We start from the raw sequence: 20,490 nt of genomic DNA, 5'->3' as shown, positions 1-20,490 counted from the left end.
GTCGATTCTCCTCAAATCTCGGCAGGTCGAGTTGATGCTGCCTTGGGCAATTCTTCTGCCAGATTCTGAACGAGTACGGCTGTAGCGAGCTGGGTCGACTCCTCCCCGTCGCTTTGAGCGTGAATCTCGGTTTCCGCCGCTGGAATTGGCCCCAGAGGCGCATCGTGCGGGCCGCTTTCGTTTACAGGAACAGAATCAGACTGCGACGAGCTGCTAGCCTGCAGCTTCGCTGGCCTCTTCCTGGCAGTAGGCATGTCGACCGAACAGAGGGAACGACTGATCGTTGCACGATCATTGTTAGACCGCGACGCGATGGGTTCTCTATATCCTCGCTTTCCTCGTGCTGCATGTATGCAGCTTCAACCAATGGCTGCCTATCTGACAGACAGGGTCCCCCGCATCCATGGAGTGTTATCAACACAAGCACAATGCCTTTCATACATGTGTTTGGCGTGCGGAGTTGCAGTATTTTATGAAAGCTTCCGGAATTTATACATCTTTGCGATGGCTCAGATATGCTATGCATTGCTGACGTGTCTGTGAGCTGAACTGCTATCTGCTGAAGCTGCACATACGTGTTCCCTGAAATGCTTGGGAGAATGCGGAGCTTTGTTCAGATGAATGGTGTAACTCTAGAAAATGCAGACATTCCCCCATTGTGATACTTGGCCATCAAGCTCAGGCCAGTCCTCCGTCGTCGATGCAATGTTACTTGTTTTGGATTGGTTAGGCCCGGGTATCCAGGCCGGTGCCTTTCGGCTCCATCCGAGCCGTGATCTAAACTCCATGGCCACATCGTGATCGGTCTAAGAAGGGAGGCGTTAGCACTTCGAGTTAGGCTCAACAGACGCCCCGCCACTCAAAGTCCACTCCATACAAGTCCTTGGTCCATTGTCAATCACAGTTACTTATAACGAATGATGGGTTGGTCCCTTTGCAATTCCGTACGAACGACATGAAATACTACCTATGCTCAACGCAAATAAAGTAAATCCTATGTGGCGTGTACTCCGCGCCTCTGCTGAAGCCTTTTCTAGTCTTCTTCAGACGTTTCCAGCGAGCCTTTGCTTCAACTTCAAGGGACCGTCTCTGTTTTCAGCCCAACGGCTATCGTGGTTAGCGAATCAGCTTAGGGTGCTCTGAAGACGTCATGAAGCGCTTCCCCGAGACAAGAAGAGGTAATGCCCATTGCGAAAACAACAATGCGTTACGATTCCGGCTTGTTGAAGAGGCGCAACTTCATTCAATAGCGCCGCTGGTATTTCTTTTGGCATATGCTCTAGCTCATCGCCATTCATTTACATCACAAGGCTAATCAAGCATTTCTTATTATAGCCATAGTGAAGAAGGCCTTGATAAAGGCCCTTGGAAAAGTACTTGATAAAAACGGCTGGGTATCATTGGCTCGGTGCCTTTGCGATAAGCGCCAGTAGCTTTAACCGTGTCCAATCCCTCAGCGAGCGAGTTTGACGTAACAACACTTATATGGTCAAGGTCAAGTAGGTATATAAAAGAGCCCCTCATCTTCATTGCTGCCCAACGCACTTTGGCTTCTCTCTCACCATCATCATCCAAGCTTTGATTCACTATCTTTACACCCCGGGCCAATGCCGCCGGTGTCTCATAGTTCTGCCTAGAAGATCAACAACCCTTTTACTTCCAACATCATTCATCATGAGCTTCTCTGCAAGCAAAACCTCTTCGGCGACCCCTTCGGTTGTCACTCCACCCTCTAGTGGGTTGGTCGCCTTCGAGAATCTCCGCCTCCAGGACGATCCATTCGATGCCGTTCCCTGGCCCGGCAACACGTACAACATCATAGAAGAAAGCACCGGGCAATTGCTTGCCGCCGAGGGACACGGAAATTTCCCCGTAAACCTTCGGTTGAAGGATCCCAAAGGAGGTTTCGCACCAAATATCAGTTGGCTTTGTGTCGAGGCCAATGGCTATTTCGGACTCTTCAACCAGCGCAGTAATGTGTACTTGAGCACTTATGCACAACACAATGGCCTGCCATCTACTTTCGGGCCCGATCAATACTTTGTACCGAGAAGGCATCCGAAGGGAGGATACCAGTTATTGTCGCCTGTGGGTAACACTCTGAAACAATTCGCGGTCGTTCCTCCCGATGCAACATCTGTTGCAACATTTGTGAGGAGACAGCATGCTGGGACTATTTGGCGGTTTGTCAGAGTCTCGACAGGCGACAATTAGACTACTACCTGTCCATCGATACAGTCATTAGTCAATGGGCTACGGGAAAAAATGAGTGTCAAACCGAGAGCCTACTGAGATGTGGCACGTGGGAGTCATAACCATTGGGGAGGGATTAGCAGTATACTGTGGCTTCAGATGTTTATAAAGATTCTTTACTCACTCTTCAACCTTCAGAGAATATACATGTGTAATTCACGCCGTATGAATACCCCTCGTCCAAGAAGTCACCTGGCTTTGAAGTCGCCCAGCAATAACCTACACTTTTGCTCATCTAGCCCCGATGTCACCACAATTCTCCCCATGGCATATGAGCCCATGGCATATGAACTTTTAGTAGACTTTACCGTTGCATAAGTCCTAAGGGAGCAGTCGTACTCGTACTGGAATTTGATATTACACCTAGATGCTCTAAGCGGGCTCGTTTGAACTGTGGTACAAGTAGATGGTGACTCCGTCTCGACTTCGCCCAGGCTTCCCAACCTCATACCTCGCATGTAGCTCGATCGCCTTACCGTTCAACAGGATAACTATGAGATTCCCTTCAGCGAGTGACCGGCATGACGAATCATCAGCCGGTGCTCGCAGACATCGAAGCGTTGTCTCTTCCCACCTGACGTTGGTCCACCCCAGTCAACCCTCACGCAGTCATTCTACAACCTCACCAATTCGAATATCAAATTAGCCGCCTCGTAAAACCAGAATTCCATCAGATACAACCATAATCCCCGTCTTCGCCTTCGTCTTTATCCGAAGCCGCGGCTCATCCTCTCGCAAAACTCTCATCTCCATACTCTACAGGGCCCCCTTGTCCTCGTTTCTAAGCGGCGGTTAATCGACGAATCATCACCACAGCCGCGCCGTGACAGACGCACATCCATCACATCACAGCCGCCCACGCCCACGCACCCGCACACACGCAGCATCCGCCCGTTCAAGCAGGAGAAAAGAGACGCAGCAAACAGGAAAACCGCGCATATGTGGGACGTACGACAAAAGAAGCCAGGGGCGGGACGCATTTCCCGCGAGAAGCGCAACTCCGGAATGGCGGCTTCTGATCCGCGGGCATCTCCCTGCAATTGGAAAGAGCATCTTGTGTTGCGGCAATAAGCGAACTAGACGCGCCTTCGTGCTACAGGTCGCAGTGCGTAAAGAGATCCAATAGCAGTTGAGGACGCCCTTGTTCTTCGTATCCGCGGCGTCTACAGTCGCTTACACCCAAGGATTAGTCCGGTATTCCAGGTTCAGTGCACATGTAACTTCTTCTCTGTCACCGTGCATGAGAAAACTTTGTCTTCAGGGTATCATTCATGTTGCTGCTTGCTTGCTTGGGCAACCCGCAGCTCGTTTATTTGTCTAATGGGGCACTTTGTACTCTTCTGACCCTTGCTACCATAGCACGTCCCTGTCTACCAAGTCTACCTGAGGTGGCCACCCCTCCGATCGGTCATTCAGTCTGCCTATGCTCACAGCTCGGACCGATATGGGTGACAGGATCATCGGGCTTTGTGGCCTGTTCACTGGCCTTGGAGATGACGGTAAGCCGTAAGAGCCGTATGTAGGTGGGGGCTTAGCCTCTCGCAACGGCCTTTGCGTGGAAGGAGAGAATTGCTGCCGGATGTTGGGATCGTAGCGGTGATGAACGGCATGACCAACGCCAAACGACGTTTGCAACGGTGGTAGAGAGAGGCCTCGGCATCTTAGGTGTCGAGGAGACGTTGAGGCCCATGACGGTCCAAAGGCTGCGCCCGGCTGCGCAGTTGTCAACAGCAGACAGGCGAAGAACGGGACCAATCCATCCATGACCATGAAAGCGGACTCGCTCTGGAAGAGAGTGCCGCTCAAACCGCCAATCATCTCGAAGATCCGATATACCGTGTGTGCAAAGAGCAGAACAGCTGCAGCCTCCATGCCTATATGATGTCAATAGGCGTTCAGGTTGTGGAAGAGGAAAGGACTGACAACGAAGGAATCTGGAAAAGCGAGTGGAATGATAGATGTCTGCATGCGCCGGATCCAGGGCTTCACCACTGAGGCGCAAGCCGGTACTGAAGCAGACGTACGCGCCCATGACGGCAAGCAGCAAAAGCGCTTGGGCCCCAAGACCCCCGACAACTATATCGGCACTTCTGTCACGCTTTTCACATTGTCAGTAAATAGGCTGATCGGAAGAAGGAGGTCCTGATATACTCACGTCCCCATATCCGTAGGCAACAAACACGATGCCAACGACATTGAGTATGAAGCTCATTATGAACAGAGCCCATAGGAAGAATGTGGCGAGGATGGGTTGCCTTGACCCATGCCCTTGCCCATGAATGGCAAGCAGATGCGGCAACACCATCGACATAGCACCCGAGACGCACGTTGGCCCTAGAACACTTCCCAAGAGCATGAGAGCAAAGTAGCCCTGGCGATCCCGGGCTTGATGCAAGAGTATCCTCCCAAGGAATCCAAAGACCTCAAAGGATATGCCAGTTGCAAGCAGGGCGGAGAAGCCTGGGGTGCGGAAGCGGTATCCCAGGTAGAAGGTGGCGGGCGTCAAGGAGGCAAAGGCGGCGAGGAAGACTGCACCGCCTCCGATATTGAGGCTATTGACAAAGAAACCGTTCTCGGTAGGACACGTTGGGCCACAGGTACTCGCCATGATGAAGAATGGTACTGCGAGATCACATCGAAGGCTCTGTGACCATGGAGCAGAACCATTCAACAAAGAAGAACTGGGGAGCCTTGGTGTATTTAATAGAGAGCCATCGTGGCAGCAGAGGCTTTGGAGACGGGATGTGGACCAGGGATTGCAGCCTGATGGAGTGGCCCCCATGCCATCCCACTCGGAAAGCAACAAGCACGACTTTGCCTGGCATGTCACTCGCACAGGGGATAATGAACTCCTCTCCACTACCTTAGCCTTCTCCAGGGGCGGGAGAGCATCTCGATGGCTGGATGGAGGGCAGCACCGCGTACAGGTAGGCAGGAGGGTCTTTTCGGGTAAAATGCCGAGCCTGAGATGCCAGGGAGGCCATCTGCCATTGGGCGACACCCTTGTTCAATCACTAGCCGACCCGTACGGGTGAGTTGGTTGGCAGTTCAAGCGACAAGCCCATGTACCGTGCGGTAGCAGAGAGACGAGGGCTGATCCGGCAGTCTGGTTCTGCCGCGGCCCCTAAGGACTGAGAAACTGGCTTCCGTCCAGTCATGGGGGCCAAATCTGGCGGCCAGCAGCTCAAGGCCGGTCAAAAGCCGCGAGACGTGCACACCACCTCGTGAAGCGTTACGTTGGCCATGGGTTCTTGACAGACAGCTTCCTGATTGCGACTGGGGATGTCGCTGCGGTGATGTGGCCTGTAGATGATTTGTCAATCATGTGATTTGGCTGGTATCGAGATCTCCAGGTGACAACTCAGATGAGCGATCTCATCTTTGACGCCGTGGTGTCCTGCATGTCAGATTCAGCTTTAAGGGGGAGCATCTCGAATAGACGCCGAGTCAGCTCAGGAATCTGAGCTCAGGTCGAGAGCTGGCGCTGCCTAGTAGCAGTTCGGCAAGAGTACAGGCAAGAGTAGGTGGCCTGTCGCCACCGCCGTAGGCATCCAAAGAACGTGATTGTGACAGTCCGAGGCCTGAGCTGCCATTTGCGTTTGCAGAACGTTGCAACGAAGGCGTGAGCAAAGCGAGAACCAACAGCGGCAAGACGAGCGAGGGGTTGACGACCCGTGACTTTGCGCCAAGGCAGGCTGCTGGAGATCTGGCCTCTGAAAATGGCGCCATGGCCGAGGAGGAAACATGCAGCTCGGGGTGGTTGGAACCAACAGCTGCAACGTCGTCGATCCTGGTCCTTCTTCATCTCTGCCGCGCCGGACCGAAGCGAGCGACGAGAGTCGGATAGATAGCAGCAGGTCATATCGGTTGCCATCCATGTGACTATCCCGCAACTACCCAGTCTACCTGCTGTAGACGATGGCCGTGGCGATTGCAGTCATCCATCAGGCTCGACTGAGAAGACCTGGGGGGGGGGGCAAAGAGGGGGAGCGCGAGGCGACAAAAGCCCGTCGGCAGTGGATTGATGTCGCAGCGAGCCCAGCCTCAATGCAACCGCAACGACGGCAGGTCGTCCAGCCCTTTATGGCTCGGCAGTCGATGCAGTTGGCGATGCATGTCCGCTTGAGAAGGCAGAGTCAGAGCAATGCAGTGACGCATGTCGGGGAGAGTCGGGACGCATGGCGAGACATCACATGATATAACGAGAGAGGCTCCTTGATGTTTTGTTCTTGACAGGTTGAAGCCGTCGCCCAGCATATGAACATGAACCTGAAATCTATAGGTAGGTAAGCTATGGGAAGGCAGTGGAGCATCTTCAGCGCGTCTTAGCGCTAGAACCACCGCCGGATCCAGCGGGCGTTTGCGCCTCAGCGGCCTCGTCAGCGCCTCGCGGCAAGCCACACTGCCAGGCGGTGCAGCTGGCAGAATCCATGCGCCCAAGATTGATGACATCAACCCAGCCTTTTCCACCCATGAGCTTCAGCTTCCCACGGCCTGGACTCGAGGCTGCGCCCCCCATCGCCAAATGACTTGACGCGCGTGCATCGTTTCAGCTCCCAGATTCAGGAACCTCGTCAAAGATTCGACCTCGCCTCTGTCCTGCGTGACTTCCTTCACAAGCCATCACGGGCAATGACAGCGTGTTGAATCTGGCCTCGTTCCTCATCAATTGCCGAGCTTCCTGCCAAGGGACCAAAAGCCCTATTTCTCGCCGCCATACCCAGCTGCGGAGACCTAACATCAGGCCCTTTACTTACGCTTCTTTCTTTTTTTTTTTTTTTTTCGTCCTAGTTCCATTTTCAAGATTCCCTTGTCTTAGACGTGTCCTCTTTTTTCTCCTCCTTGCTCGCCAACGGGCTCCTCACAGCGCAAACGCTCGGTAGCTGATCATGTCCATCCAAATCGTGCTGGACAATCAGCCCGAATTCTACACCAACCTCGACGCCATCTCCGGCAGGGTCTTCCTCACCCTGCCCAAGAGCGAGCAGATTGGCACCATTGTTGTCAAGCTGGAAGGAGAGTCTGCCACAGCTCTACAGGTGCCCAGGAACTACGGATATGAGCCAGGCATCACCCGAGTTACCCCGCCACCGGGGCCTCCCGGCAGCATCGTGGGCGAGAATCACAAGATCTTATACAAGCTGCTCAAGGTCTTTCCGGACGATTACTACGAAAGTTCCAACAACCCGTATGGGTCGCATCCTCTCGATGCCGGCCAGCACCAGTTTCCCTTCTCGTTCAAGCTCCCCATCAACAATGTCTGCAGCAATCCGGAGGCCATGGCCAGGTATGGCGGCTTAGGCGGCCTGGGAGGCTATGGAGGCGGCGGCGGCCTCTTTGGACTTGCTGGAGTCCGGGTCATGGACGGTTCGAAGCAGTTGTTTCTCCGGCATGTCACCGCGACGCTCCCTCCATCCCTGACCGGCTTCCCTATGCAGGCCGAGATTCGCTACTACATCAAGGTCACCGTCCAGCGGCCCGGACTCCTCAAGGAGAACTGGCGCTACCAGATTGGCTTCAAGTTCTTGCCCATTGAACCGCCGCGACCTCCCATTACCGGCCAGGAAGCCTTTGCCCGGCGGCCATTCTCCTTTACGCCACGAGCAAAGGGGGCTTCGAAGAAGCGAAGCTCACTGTTCAGCAGCAAAAAGGCTGAGGCTTCAGAAGGCGAAGCAGACTCCCCAACGCCGCCATCAATAGAGATCTCAGCGCGACTGCCGCACCCATCAATCCTGACGTGCAATCAGCCCGTTCCCCTCCGGCTCCTTGCGAAAAAGCTCGTAGACAGCAGTGAACAAGTCCACCTGATATCCTTCCAGATGGACCTGGTTGGTGTGACCGAGATCCGTTCGCACGGGCTGTTCCATCACAAAGTGAACCGCTGGGTTGTCGCCTCCTACACAGACATCAACATCCCGCTATGTGCCCCGGGGGACGAAGTGGGTAAGGAAATGGTCATTCCAGATGACCTCTGGAGGAACCGGCCGCTGCCCAATACTGTTGCGCCTTCTTTCAACACTTGCAATCTTTCGCGAAAATACGAGATAGAGCTGAAGCTGGGCGTGAGCCGGGGCGACCCGAAGATGGGCGCCATGACGAGAGACGCCTTCGCACAGCCCCAGAACATCTTTCTGCCTCTTCACTTCGCGAGCGTTGACGTCTTTTCAGGCATTGCGCCACCTGTCGAGCTGTTGAAGGCTGCTCGGAATACACGACCAGAAGGCATTGTTGTTCGGCCCCCTCCTCGTCTGCCTCCCCGAACCTCTGTCTCCGAAGCCAGCAACGCCGGTCCCTCCGCCAGACCACCTCAGCAACGGCCCGGCCAGTCTGGGCCAGCGATGCCCGAGAGGCCACCTCAAGATCCTCTATACCCTCCACAGCTGCCACCAGGCGACATTCCGGCTTACGAGGACGTACCGCCGCCGAGCTACGACGAGGCCATGGCAGAGAACTTGTCGGGGCCGTTTGACGGCTTGCGGCCGCGGCCAGCGTATAGCGGCGTGACGAACGAGAACGCGCCGAGTGAGATGCCAGAGAAGAGCTAGGCCTTATGATCAGGGACTGCCATTATTGCATGAGGGAAAACAAAACTTGGGTGGGTAGGCCGGGAGTTGGGAAGCGAGTCAAAACAGTTACCATGGCGTACAAAGGAGTTACAATAGATGGTTGGCACAGTACTTGTCCCTATGTACATCTATAGACGCTAGGATATTAGGAACAGGGACGATATATCATGGTACTCGTTATTTTGTCTTTAAATAATAGTCCTCGTGTCAAGCGCTGGCATCTGCCTGTATCGAAGCGTCATGAGATCTCGATACTAGACGCTCGTCGCGGCAATGACGTCAACAACCGTCCAACAACGCGATAGCGCTCTGGGCGATTTCTCTCTTTTGCACTTGTCGCAAATCCTACAACCTCGTCCCTATAAACGAAGCATGCTCAAAAACATCACAAAGAAAAGACAATAGGACAGAGCCATGAAACAATGGCCTCGCCATTACGGCCCTCGCCTCTCGCGCTCCCTGCCGAACCTACGACGCTCCCGCGCGCGACCCTTCAGCGCCGGAAAACCGTTCCTCGATGAATCCAGCCACGATCCTCGCATACGGGATCTTGGGAGACAGATCCTAGACGACTACGCCATCATCCGCGAGAACTACGGTATGCCTGTCCCCGTCCTACCTCTTTTCACATTCTCCCCCGACATGTCAGGAATCAACACTCGGACAAGAAGGAAAAGGAGCAAAAGGCTAAAAGCGCAACAAAACACCAGCAACCCCAAAACACCCCATCGTCCTCGCCCACGGCCTCCTCGGCTTCTCCGAGCTCAAGTTCTCGCCGTACCTCCCCGCGATCGAGTACTGGCACGGCATCAAGCAGGCCCTCGTGGCGAACAAGTGCTCCGTGCTGACGACGTCCGTCCCGCCGTCGGGCTCCATCGAGGAGCGCGCCGAGAAGCTCGCGGCCGACATTCTCGCGCAGCAAAGCAGCGCCGCCGTGCTAAATAGTCAGGAAGAAGACGACGGGCGGGGGGCAGCACAGACGCAGACGCCTGTGGTCAACATCATCGCGCACAGCATGGGCGGCCTCGACGCGCGCTACATGATCTCTCACCTGCGCCCCCGCGGCATCCAAGTCGCCTCCTTGGTGACCATCGCCACGCCGCACCGCGGCAGCCCCTTTGCAGACTACCTCGTCGAGGGCGACGCGGCCAGCCCGCTGCACCTCCCGCGGCTGTACTCGGTCATTCGGCGCGCGGGGCTGGGCACCTCTGCCTTTGGGCAGCTCACGACGCGGTACATGCGCGACGAGTTCAACCCGCGCGTGCCCGACGACGACAGGGTGCGGTACTTTTCGTACGGCGCCATGATTGACGAGCCGTCCCTGCTGGGGGCGTTTCGCGTGCCGTACGGCGTGGTCAAGGCTGCGGAGGGGGAGAACGATGGGCTGGTGAGCGTGAGGAGCGGTCGTTGGGGGGAGTACAAGGGGACGCTGGTGGGCGTGAGCCATTTGGATTTGATCAATTGGTCGAATAGGGCGCGGTGGGCGGTGCGTGAGTGGATGGGAATGAGGAGGAATTTCAACGCTGTTGCGTTTTATCTGGATGTTGCTGATATGCTGGCCAAGGAAGGGCTGTGAGGGACGACTTCCTGTGGGATTAGTTCTTTGTATCATTACCGGCTGTAGATGGGTAGACATTTCACTAGAAGGGTGCACAAGAGAGGACGGCGTTGGTTGTTGAAAAAAAAAAAAAAAGAGGAAACAAGCTGTAGTTTTATAATAGGTTTAAGCACTAGATTGTTGTATATGAGGTATCAGGAGTATTAGAATATAGAGAATATAGCATCCCTGTGGCCACGAGCCCATCCCGACACCCAGAATCGCCTCACGAGCCATCGAGCGGCCCGTGAGCAAAGACGCTGTGTCTGTGTGCGACGCGAAGAAAGCAGGCCAAATGCATGAGAGAGTATATGTACATGGTCATGCATGCAAGCACCGATAACATCGCGCATCCTCTTTTGGCGAGCCAAAAAGAAAAAGAATGGGCGACGACGGGAAACATGCTTGGTGCCGAGACGCTCGTGGCCAAGAGGTTGAAGACATTATCCCGTGAACGCGGAAGGTTGGGTTCGCCGTTGTTGTGTTTCCTTCTTTTTTCCCTTGTCGCGCCAACACACAAACCCCCCGTTTGTGCCGTTGTCTGTATGAATCACGGTCTCATTACTGCGTTGCGTGCGTTGCCCCCCCTCGTCAACTTCTCCTTTCTGCACCCCCTAGTCTCAACCCGCCCCTCTTCCCCAGGCCTCAGGTCGTCGCTTAGATCTGAGACTTGGAGGCCCGTCTCTTGGCGCACTGCTTGGCGATGAACAGACCAATGAGACCAACGGCGACTAAGAGAACAAACCAGGTTAGACACATCAGTGCTTTCGCTTCTTTACCCCAGTCGCTGTTCGGCGTGGTGACTTACCGACGAAGACGATGCAGAAGACGACAATGACACCGGGCTCCCGGGCGGCCCAGTTCTTGCGCTTGACCAGCTCGCTGACGGCGCGAGCGGCAATGAGGTTCTTCTCAATGGCGGCCATTGTGTCTGTTGGAGAGGAGAGTTGAATTGTCTGGAAAGGAAGAGCTGAGTTAGTCTCGGAGTGTCTCAGAGTGTCTCAAGGCCTTTATATATATATGTCTCAATGGATGGGTAGAGAGCTGAGATCCAGGCGCGTGGTGTCAGGGGTCGGTGTAAGACAGAAAGCGGTAAGGGAAAAGAGCCAGGGGTGAAAAGATGGAGATGGTGGGAACCCTCATCAAATGCCTCAGGAAAAAAAAAAGCAGGCGAGAAATCCAATTGATGCCTGTTGCAGGAATCCAGAATCTTTGCGAGCCGATGCGGTAGCGATGATTTCGAGCTTCTTCCTGGTGCGCGGTCCAAAGGGCTGCGGTAGCCTCGGATGAAGCTCAAAATTTTTGCGACGGCTCGGCCCAGGCAAAAGACGTATTGGAATGGCCCTGCAGGCGCTAGGAAATCAGGCGTTCGAGAGGCATTCGAAGTTGAGGAGTGTGCAATTGTGTCTTGTCGGTGATGGGAAAAGGTGAGAGCGAGTTGGGAAAGCGTGTGGTCATTACCTCTTGGGTTGAAGGGCGTTGAGGAAGAGAGGGAGAAGGATGGAAAGTCTGAAAGATGGTCGCGTAAGTGGAATGCGCTGAGGTTTTGTTTCCACGGCAGCTCTGGGAATTAACAGGGCAGAGGGAAAAAAAAAAATGGCGAACAAGTACAGGGTACAAGCGGAGGACCGGCAGGGGCAAAAGAGTGGGGGAGCACGTCACGGGCCACTTCGCTGGGCGATTGGGAGGAAAAAAGAGATGGCGAGGCGAGGGCGAGGATAGGCCAGTCCAGGGATCGAAACTGGGAATTGACGCGCGCTGACCTTTTTGTTTCTTCGGTTGATGGATTGGCGACGATGGGAGGAGACGCGAACAGACGGGGGTTGTGATAGCCGGACTGTCGATGGACGATTGGCGAGCGGCGCGGGAGACACAACTCCTGAGACGGACGGACGAGGACGAGGACGAAACCGAGGCGACGACGAAGAGGGTTGGGAGAGGAAAAAGAAGAAGAAGAGAAGAGGGGGAAAGAATTGAAAAGAAACGAGGGAAGCCGAGTATAAAAACGAAGCCGGAAAACAAGTTACTGACTGACTAGATTCCGGGCTGGGCCGGGGGTGTGTGAGTGAGTGAGCGTGTGTGTGTGTGCCTCGCAATGAAGGTCAATGACATGGCCATCGCGACAGCGAAAATTGAGCCTGGAGAGGCGTGTCACCGGCGTGTCACGGCCGTTGCTGGCGGCGAACTGGAAATTGCCTGGTACAAAGCCGCAGTACATGCTGTACTTCGTACCGGCAGGAACAAGCCTGAGCCTTGCCTGGAGAAACGACGCACAGGTACCGTGTACATCTCGCTGGTATCGCCCGTCTTCCACTTGATCGGAACACGGCATGCGCTGGACCCTGGCCGCTTTAGCGCTCTCGAGCCTCGGCCGGTACGTGCGGCGGCCCTCAATGCCACGGCTTTCTTCGATGCTTGCAAGTACCTTGCCTCCTTAGGTATTTTCCTTCCCTTGGTTATTCGCGCTATTATTTAGGTAGCTCAATCTTTTTTTTCTTCATGTTTTACTCATCTCTGTCCTGTTGTTCCGTGTACAATCTGTCAGTCTCTCCAATCAAAGGCCAATTCCTCGCTGGCCTCCACCTGGATCCATTATTGCCTCTTCCGGCCTCGAGGCCCAGAACTAGCCCGGGCGCCCCATGTGGGGAAACCTCGACGGCGGCCATGGCAAGGTGGATTCTCTGGGCAGCCCACCTCATCTTTTCCCTTTGCTCCTTCTTCGCTCTTTTGCCTGCGCGAATTTCGCCCGTCCCTGTAGCTGTACTTTAGAAGAACTCTTGTCCCCCAAAGGCGCACGTACCAGGTACAGGTACTCGTACGCAAAGAAATCGACATCTCCGTAAGAGCCATTTGTGGACGGCCGACGGGAGAGAGCCCGGTCGCCTGGCCACCATCACGGAGCGCGAGGCGGCAGCGCGGGACACGGCCTGCAATCTTCAGCGCTGCATTGACGCTCTTCAGTGATATCCATGCCCGTATGACGCACCATCCAGGAGAAAATCGTCTCCAGCTGCCTTTCCTCGCTGGTCGAGCTGCATGTACCCTGTACTTACTCCAACTCTAGAGAGCTTCATCCCAGCCATAACATGAACCGGGCACACCTCAGTCACGATACCACACCAAGTTCCGGCTCGACATTCTTTTTTCTGTTTTTTTTTTTTTTTTTTCAGACCCCGGCCTTCGCGCGTATCACGAAAGCGTGCCAGTGGCTTGCCTGAGTGATATTCTGGAATCCCGCCAAAGGGGATTAGCTCGGTGCGGCAAGCTCATCTAACAGCACCTCCAGCCTGCGATAGTATATGTATGAAGTACCTTGTTTCCCTTTACCCACAACGTCCATCGACGGCCTCGGCTGCAACGGATATCGCTCTCTGACCGTTCAATCAGGAGGCGGCAATTGCCTTTTGCTATCGTCGTAGTGCCCTGCTTGACTTGTCGTCCGGCGCGGCTGGCTTGACCGAAACATGCCGCTACCGACTTTTTTTTTTTTTTTTTTTTTTTTTTTTTTTTTTTTTTTTTCCTCTCTCCTTTCGAATCTTTTCCCAGACGCCAAATCTAGGTGGCAGCTGAGTAACGGAGCACCGAACCCAGAGCTAATAAGGCCATGGAGGCGTCGTGCAGGATTTCTGTGTACTTGTGGCAGGCTACCATCATATGCGGTGGTACGGAGTACATGATCCCCAGATCAGCCCTCTCATCATTCCCCTTGTCTCGTACGAGTACGACCGACTGAGACTGGGAAGATGCGTGCTTCGTTGTACTGCCGTACTTCTGAGAACCGGCACTGTCAGCTGCCTGCAAACGGCACTTTGTAGACTATGTAACCGGAGCCGGCCGCCATGGACAGACAGACAATCGCAGCATGGGGCGGTCCTTTGTACAATCGCGCCGACCGGTGAAGGGCAGAGAGCAACCTGAGCGTCAGACACGCACAAGTAGGCCGTATTATCATCAATGAGCACGGACGAGCAAGTCTTCGGTTCCTCAATCGCGTGCCGTTGACGCTCCGGCGCGCGATGCGAGCGAGTAATCGCCATTGTACATAGACTAGGGCAGATGGCATCACCGTTCCAACTCGGCATAGCAAGACGCCTCAGCCAGTCATCCATCCATCCATTCCAACGAAGCATCATGCCTCGCCGTCGCCGTCGCCGCTCAAATCAAAGGAAGCAAAGCAGCAGAGACGGTCAACAACAGCACACCCAAACACCCCACCCCGCCAACGGCGGCAACGGTGGAAGCAGGACCGCGCAAATCCTGCTCTGAACAGAGAAGCCAGGCCCTTTTCTGTTTCCGGTATGCTCCACCGTATAATCATCGGTATCTACTACCACCATTACCCGGCAAGCCCGACATGAAAAGATGAAGGCGGCTGGCTGCAAAAATAAAGGCCGCTCCGTGGACTCCGGACAAAGCTCGCTCTGGCAAAAGCTCGGCAATCGGCGCCCGCTCTGCTGGCCTTGGACTCGACTCATGGTCGGTGTAAGAAGACGAACTCAAGCTGACAAGACGAAGCAAAGTACCACAGTACCTTGGAAGCGCGAGAGGCGATTCCGCTGGCCGATTCCACGACGCATCTCCACCATGTTTCCTCCCTTGACAAGTGATTGATCGGCTTTGCACTGATTGGACGTTCGCGTGCTTCTCATATGCTTCTAGACTATTTTCTGGACTGCCGCCCCTTCGCGTTCAAATGAGGACCTGCGCTGTATCGGCCAATGACCTCATGTTGCTTCTGGTACCCCGGCCTTGGCACCAGCGCTGCAGGAGCAAAAAGTACCTAGCGGCACTCCAAGACGATCAGGATAATGTGTAGGTACGAGCTGCGGCTTTGTCCAAGGCATGGCGGTGATGGTATCGATACGAAGGGCCCTTGGTGTGTAGGGTATCTCGAGATTGTCTCTGTGTGTTGGGCACCTCACGCTGAACCGCTAGTTCCTGAAGATCTCTATAACGAGTATATCCTCGGGTCCTCCATATTCCACAGTAGACCCAGTAGGAAGTCTATAAGGCAACCCTAAACCCAAATCCATCTACTGCTCTCTTCAGGACATGAAGTAATGGCGATATCACAGCGGATGCCCTCGGAAGAGAAGAAGCGCAAATCCCCCAGGCGGTCAGAACCCTTCTCCACGACTCGTCTAGACTCTCTTCACTCGCCGCGGGCGGGTACGACGGTGCTACCATCGTGGAGAATCATGGCCGGATATCGACATCCGCGCATCGGAGAAAACTTGTGAAATGCAGGTACAGGAGAACTAAGCTTGCCAAGGTGATACTATCACCTCTACGGGGTTGCTCCGGGTTTCCACCGTACCGCAGCGGCTCGACCTATTAGACACTTTGCTGCCTATTCTCCATGGACCCTGCTAAAACCCGGCACGAGTCGGTCCCTCCGGTAATGAGCAGAAGACAAACGGGGCCGATTTTTGGATCATAATTGGGTGGCTCCAGAGCGATTTTCTGGTCGGCTTATTCTCAGCCGGGAGCGAGCAAATGCCTCGGTGGAACTCCGTTGATATGACGAGTAAAAGCGAGGACTTGTTCTTTTCTGGCTGTCACTTTTCCTATCTGGCAAATAGTACTAATAAGCTGAGAAGAAGCATCAATCCGGAACTCTAACCCCCTTTTACCCGTCTTCTTCGCCTTCTGCGACGTTGTCATGAAGCATCTGGGGATGCCGAATTGGGACGATATCGCTGCGATATTTCCGCACCGACAGCGGCGTTCAAAGGGCGCGTGTAAGCCGCTGTTGACGAACCGGACGGCCCGTCTTACGAGTCACGTGACGATGCGCTGTTCGCATGGCCCTGGCCAGTTGATGCGATAATGCGAGATGGACCTTGCAGGCGCCTTTGCCGCGGAATCGGCTTGGTGAGACGCAGTTGGCAGGCCTCATACCCCGTGTGAGAACCAGCCGAAAGGGAACTGTCCTGAGTTGATCACAGGCTGCTTTTGTGACTCGGGATATCAAGACTCCAGCTACGGCCTCCCGTACCACTTACGCACATACAAGTATTTGATAGCGCCGAACCGACGCTATACCTAGTAGCTGAGGGCAACGAGAAATCGCCATGCACGAAAACAACATGATGTCCAGAAGATGCTCAATGGAAGCAAGCTACCTTATCGCCCAGGCCAACCCAACGTATCCCTCTCATTGATTTCTCGGCCAAAGAAGAGCCAGGAAATTGCTGCATTGACCCGTCTGCTGTCTTTCGCCGTTGATTTCTCGTGCTACCGACATCAGAACCTGTCCAATAGGTAGAGACCGCAGACGCTCGGTTGCTGTTCCTAAAGCTGGCACCACGTGAGAACAGCTGTCCCTCACGCCGACGTAATGCATCCCACGTGAGTCCATACGCACTCTTGATCGCCCACGACTGCCAACGCCCCAGGCTCGGGGTTCTGCGATGGTCATATCAAATCTACGAATCATGCCTACCCAGGTCCCTTAGGTATTCTCGATCGGCGACCTGAGACGACGTAATTGCTTCTACCCTAGTGATTCCCACCCTGGCCTTCTCTCTCGCCCTCTGCTCAAGCCATAGCGTCCCCTCCATCCTCACCGTCCCGCCGAACGAAAGAGCACGAGGGAGGCATCAAAATGGCCGCCGCCTGGTTGGCCCGAGTGCGGCGCCTCAACACCCACAACCTGACGACTTTCCGGGATGCGCCTCTGGCCGAGATATCCGGCTCTCTGGGCGATCTGGGCACGCTGCTGCCCCTGATGATTGCCCTCGCGGCCAAGGGCTACATTGACCTGGGCTCGACGCTGGTATTCTCGGGCTTCTTCAATGTCCTCACCGGAGTCGCCTTTGGCATTCCCTTGCCGGTGCAGCCCATGAAGGTATGCGTGGCACAGATGTACGGTGTGGAGCGAGCTCGACTTCATAGTCTTCGAGCTCAGCTCCCGCCGTCGCCAACTTATAGCCTGGCACTCATGCTAATCGTCTCCTCGGAAATTAGGCCATCGCCGCAGCTGCCATCTCGGCGCGCGAGAATCCCTCCATGGGCGTCGTCGTTGCCGCCGGGCAATGGGTCGGCGCAGCCGTCCTCTTCATGAGCATCACCGGCCTGCTGCGGGGGGCCGTGTCCTTTGTGCCCGTCCCCGTGGTCAAGGGCATCCAGCTCGGGGCGGGCCTCTCCCTCATCATCGGCGCTGGCTCGTCGCTGCTGCAGCCTCTTGGCTGGATCCATCCCGTGCTGGACAACCGCATCTGGGCCCTGGCGGCCTTCCTCGTTCTCATCTTCACGCAGAACTTGCCTCGCTTCCCGTACGCCTTGAGCTTCTTCCTCCTGGCGCTGGTGCTGGCTCTCGTTCAGGTGTCGCTCGCCCACCAGAGCTTGCCTTGGTTCCACGTCTGGCAACCTCGCTTTGTACTCCCCTCGTGGATCGGCAACGGAGACGCCCCGGCATTGTGGATGGCGATAGGGCAGCTTCCACTGACGACTCTCAACTCCATCATCGCCGTGAGCGCGCTGGCCGCCGATCTGCTGCCCGATCTGCCCACGCCCTCCGTCACCTCAATGGGTCTGAGCGTGGCGCTCATGAACCTGACCGGAACATGGTTCGGAGCCATGCCAGTCTGCCACGGCGCCGGAGGACTAGCCGCCCAGTTTCGCTTCGGCGCACGCAGCGGAGCCAGCGTGATCCTGCTGGGCCTCTTGAAGATTGCTTTGGGGCTCTTGTTTGGGGAGACGCTCGTCAACTTGCTGAAGCAGTACCCAAAGGGCTTGCTCGGCGTCATGGTGGTGGCTGCTGGCCTGGAGCTGGCCAAGGTCGGCCACACGCTGAACCAGGGTGCTCCTGACCTGTGGCATGCGTCTGTTGGCCAGAGCCCAACGGAAGGCTTGAGGCAGCATCGGCATCTCTCAGACGAAGAACGCCTCGAGAGATGGACCGTCATGTTGGTGACGACGGCTGGTCTTCTCGCGTTCCGGAATGACGCAGTCGGCTTCTTGGCCGGCATGCTTTGTCACGGCTCGTATCGGCTCTCTGAGAGGTTCATGGGGTGGAAAAGTCGGCGCTCTGTTCTTTCGAGCGAGCGGGCGCCATTACTGCGATGAGCGTGTACAAATGGGAGCACAGAGACTGGGATTGCCAGAGTGCACTTTATTAATGACTGATGTCTATCCATCGAGTTTATATCGACCTGTTGCGCCCCGTCCAATCCTGTACCAAGCTCATATCTCATTCTTCGCCCGCGAAGTACGTTTTTCGTCATATACCAACTCATGTTTTGTTCAAAGATGATGATGGGCTATCTGGAAACAGTTGCTTCGAATATCTGTGTCCCGGCCAGCCCTTGTAGTGCTCTTCATGCGTCTCCTTAACCTTGCGCAAAAGCAACATCCTGCAAAAGAGAAACAGGCCTCCACACACCGCCAGCGAAGCCCCCTCCGTAATGGCCGTCGTCCTAGCCGTGATGCTCCACGTCCCGTGCTGCTGCGAGTACACGCCAATGAGCGTCGACACCAGCCCGGCCAGCGAGTTGGTCATGCCAGGCAAGAAGAGCTTGTTGACGATCCAGACGTAGTTCTTGGCGTGCAGGATGGTCAGGACGAGCATCCCGATGGCGGAGATGGCGCACATGACGATGGCGATGACGAGCAGCGGGATGTTCTTGATGCTCTTGACGATGAGCTTGGCGGCCTCCTTGGAGAAGGTGTGGTCATCGTCGTTTTGCTTGTCGACGGAGGCCTGCAGGCTGGTGAATGTGCCGGGGAAGACGAGGAAGCCGGCGAGGAGGAGCCAGACGAAGATGGCGGCGAGGATGTTGTGCAGGAGGGGGATGTCGTCTTGTTGGAGAAGCATCTGGACGTAGCGGGAGTGCTCTGAGCTGGGGCTCTGGCGGTTGGGGCCTTTTGTTTGGGGGTTGATTTGGCGGAGGGAGGAGGAGGGCTCGATAGGGTGTTGTCGGTGATGGTGGCCGGGTCGGCGAATCTCGACGTGGATTGTCGGCATCTTCTTTTCTTATCTCTTCTTCTTCAGCCTCCTCTGATGTTGATTTATTGACGATGGACCAATATGAAGTGGTTCTTGCGGTGCCGGGTAGTATAGAATGAAGGTGATGTTGGCAAAAGTATGTCGGCACAACTACAGCTGCCTGAGCGAAGAAACGAAAGAAACACAGAGAAGAAACGGAGCAACTCCAAGAAGTAAAGTCACCAGTCTCACGGTTTTATCAATGCGGATTGCAGCTCCAAAGTCCACAATCGGAGGCCTTTGCGCTTCTTTCGTTCACCTTTTTGTGTTCTGCCATTGTTCTGAAGGGAGCAATTTGTGGGCTCTCGAGGCCATTGTCGCGGCCTTGTTCGATCCTCCTTGATCTTAGCGCCATCTCATTTAAGCTTGGAGGCGCTGTTCTACTCTATTGACTTTGTTCTCTTTTGTGGTTGTGTTACTGTCTGGGTGCGTAACACGACGGTCGTTGAGTGGATGTGGTGAAGTCGTTGCTTGTTACAGTAGCCGCTGGGGGCGTCGGTGAAGGATCTGAGGGCGAGACAGCGAATCAGATGGGCGGCAGAGAGATAAAAATAGGTCGTCGATACCGAATGACGGGCTGTTTCTTGAACTCGAATAAAGTAGATGCAGAGATATGACAATGACATGAAGTGCATAGATTCGAGACGTACAAATAACGCTGCTAGAAGTGTTCAATATCGCACATCAGTCCGTCGGTGATGCAGCTGAATATTCATGAGAGCCAGCCAAAAGCTACCTACCTACCTTAGATACCTAGGTATCAGTCGCTCAGTACCGCCCGAGCTGGTACACGCAGCAACCTTGAAAACGGAGAAGTCGGAGAAAAGCCGTCAGGCATGTACGCCAGCGGCAAGTACCTGATTTTCGCCTTGCATTAGATCGGAGGTCTCGTCATCCCCTTTGCATGAAGAGGGGGCAGCAGTCGGGTGCGGGATGCTAAACAAGGGAGGACGGAGCCGAATTGGAATTTCGAGGCTTTCGTGTCTCTTTTCCCGTGTCTCTGGAGAAATAGGACGAAGGGATTGAGTACCGTGGTTGATAGATATGTAGGTACCTTAGGCACCAAGATAAAAGTGCACCGTTGA

At 54.9% G+C, this 20,490-nt stretch overlaps 10 protein-coding genes across 10 annotated transcripts; 5 read left to right on the top strand and 5 right to left on the bottom strand.

Annotated features, from left to right (window-relative positions):
- Window positions 1-11: 11 nt before the first annotated feature.
- CCMA1212_003450 (uncharacterized protein) lies at window positions 12-254 on the bottom strand (the record flags this gene model as incomplete). The annotated part of the gene is made up of 1 exon (XM_073700798.1): window positions 12-254. One exon carries the CDS (start codon window positions 252-254, stop codon window positions 12-14), a length of 243 nt encoding a protein of 80 aa, XP_073560823.1.
- Window positions 255-1,674: 1,420 nt separating this feature from the next.
- Window positions 1,675-2,214, top strand: CCMA1212_003449 (uncharacterized protein; the record flags this gene model as incomplete). Its single annotated transcript, XM_073700797.1, has 1 exon — window positions 1,675-2,214. The coding sequence occupies one exon, from the start codon at window positions 1,675-1,677 to the stop codon at window positions 2,212-2,214; it is 540 nt and encodes a 179-aa protein (XP_073560389.1).
- A 1,389-nt stretch (window positions 2,215-3,603) lies between these two features.
- CCMA1212_003448 (uncharacterized protein) lies at window positions 3,604-4,861 on the bottom strand (the record flags this gene model as incomplete). Its single annotated transcript, XM_073700796.1, has 3 exons — window positions 3,604-4,127; window positions 4,177-4,351; window positions 4,409-4,861. The coding sequence occupies 3 exons, from the start codon at window positions 4,859-4,861 to the stop codon at window positions 3,604-3,606; spliced, it is 1,152 nt and encodes a 383-aa protein (XP_073560371.1).
- An 839-nt stretch (window positions 4,862-5,700) lies between these two features.
- Window positions 5,701-5,982, bottom strand: CCMA1212_003447 (uncharacterized protein; the record flags this gene model as incomplete). The annotated part of the gene is made up of 1 exon (XM_073700795.1): window positions 5,701-5,982. One exon carries the CDS (start codon window positions 5,980-5,982, stop codon window positions 5,701-5,703), a length of 282 nt encoding a protein of 93 aa, XP_073560387.1.
- Window positions 5,983-7,142: 1,160 nt separating this feature from the next.
- Window positions 7,143-8,798, top strand: CCMA1212_003446 (uncharacterized protein; the record flags this gene model as incomplete). Its single annotated transcript, XM_073700794.1, has 1 exon — window positions 7,143-8,798. One exon carries the CDS (start codon window positions 7,143-7,145, stop codon window positions 8,796-8,798), a length of 1,656 nt encoding a protein of 551 aa, XP_073560388.1.
- A 435-nt stretch (window positions 8,799-9,233) lies between these two features.
- Window positions 9,234-10,395, top strand: CCMA1212_003445 (Lipase 2; the record flags this gene model as incomplete). The annotated part of the gene is made up of 2 exons (XM_073700793.1): window positions 9,234-9,417; window positions 9,530-10,395. 2 exons carry the CDS (start codon window positions 9,234-9,236, stop codon window positions 10,393-10,395), a joined length of 1,050 nt encoding a protein of 349 aa, XP_073560669.1.
- Window positions 10,396-11,073: 678 nt separating this feature from the next.
- On the bottom strand, window positions 11,074-11,559 carry CCMA1212_003444 (uncharacterized protein; the record flags this gene model as incomplete). The annotated part of the gene is made up of 3 exons (XM_073700792.1): window positions 11,074-11,147; window positions 11,225-11,372; window positions 11,554-11,559. 3 exons carry the CDS (start codon window positions 11,557-11,559, stop codon window positions 11,074-11,076), a joined length of 228 nt encoding a protein of 75 aa, XP_073560386.1.
- Window positions 11,560-12,511: 952 nt separating this feature from the next.
- On the top strand, window positions 12,512-12,892 carry CCMA1212_003443 (uncharacterized protein; the record flags this gene model as incomplete). Its single annotated transcript, XM_073700791.1, has 1 exon — window positions 12,512-12,892. The coding sequence occupies one exon, from the start codon at window positions 12,512-12,514 to the stop codon at window positions 12,890-12,892; it is 381 nt and encodes a 126-aa protein (XP_073560370.1).
- A 4,131-nt stretch (window positions 12,893-17,023) lies between these two features.
- On the top strand, window positions 17,024-18,486 carry CCMA1212_003442 (Molybdate transporter 1; the record flags this gene model as incomplete). The annotated part of the gene is made up of 2 exons (XM_073700790.1): window positions 17,024-17,266; window positions 17,386-18,486. The coding sequence occupies 2 exons, from the start codon at window positions 17,024-17,026 to the stop codon at window positions 18,484-18,486; spliced, it is 1,344 nt and encodes a 447-aa protein (XP_073560385.1).
- A 166-nt stretch (window positions 18,487-18,652) lies between these two features.
- CCMA1212_003441 (uncharacterized protein) lies at window positions 18,653-19,384 on the bottom strand (the record flags this gene model as incomplete). Its single annotated transcript, XM_073700789.1, has 1 exon — window positions 18,653-19,384. The coding sequence occupies one exon, from the start codon at window positions 19,382-19,384 to the stop codon at window positions 18,653-18,655; it is 732 nt and encodes a 243-aa protein (XP_073560368.1).
- Window positions 19,385-20,490: the final 1,106 nt, after the last annotated feature.

Source organism: Trichoderma ghanense, assembly GCF_004382785.1.
Source record: "Trichoderma ghanense strain CCMA-1212 chromosome Unknown scaffold_3, whole genome shotgun sequence".
In the NCBI taxonomy this organism is placed as follows: domain Eukaryota; kingdom Fungi; phylum Ascomycota; class Sordariomycetes; order Hypocreales; family Hypocreaceae; genus Trichoderma; species Trichoderma ghanense.
The sequence above is the reverse complement of the archived record's forward strand: the minus strand, read 5'-3'. Positions and strand labels throughout refer to the sequence as shown.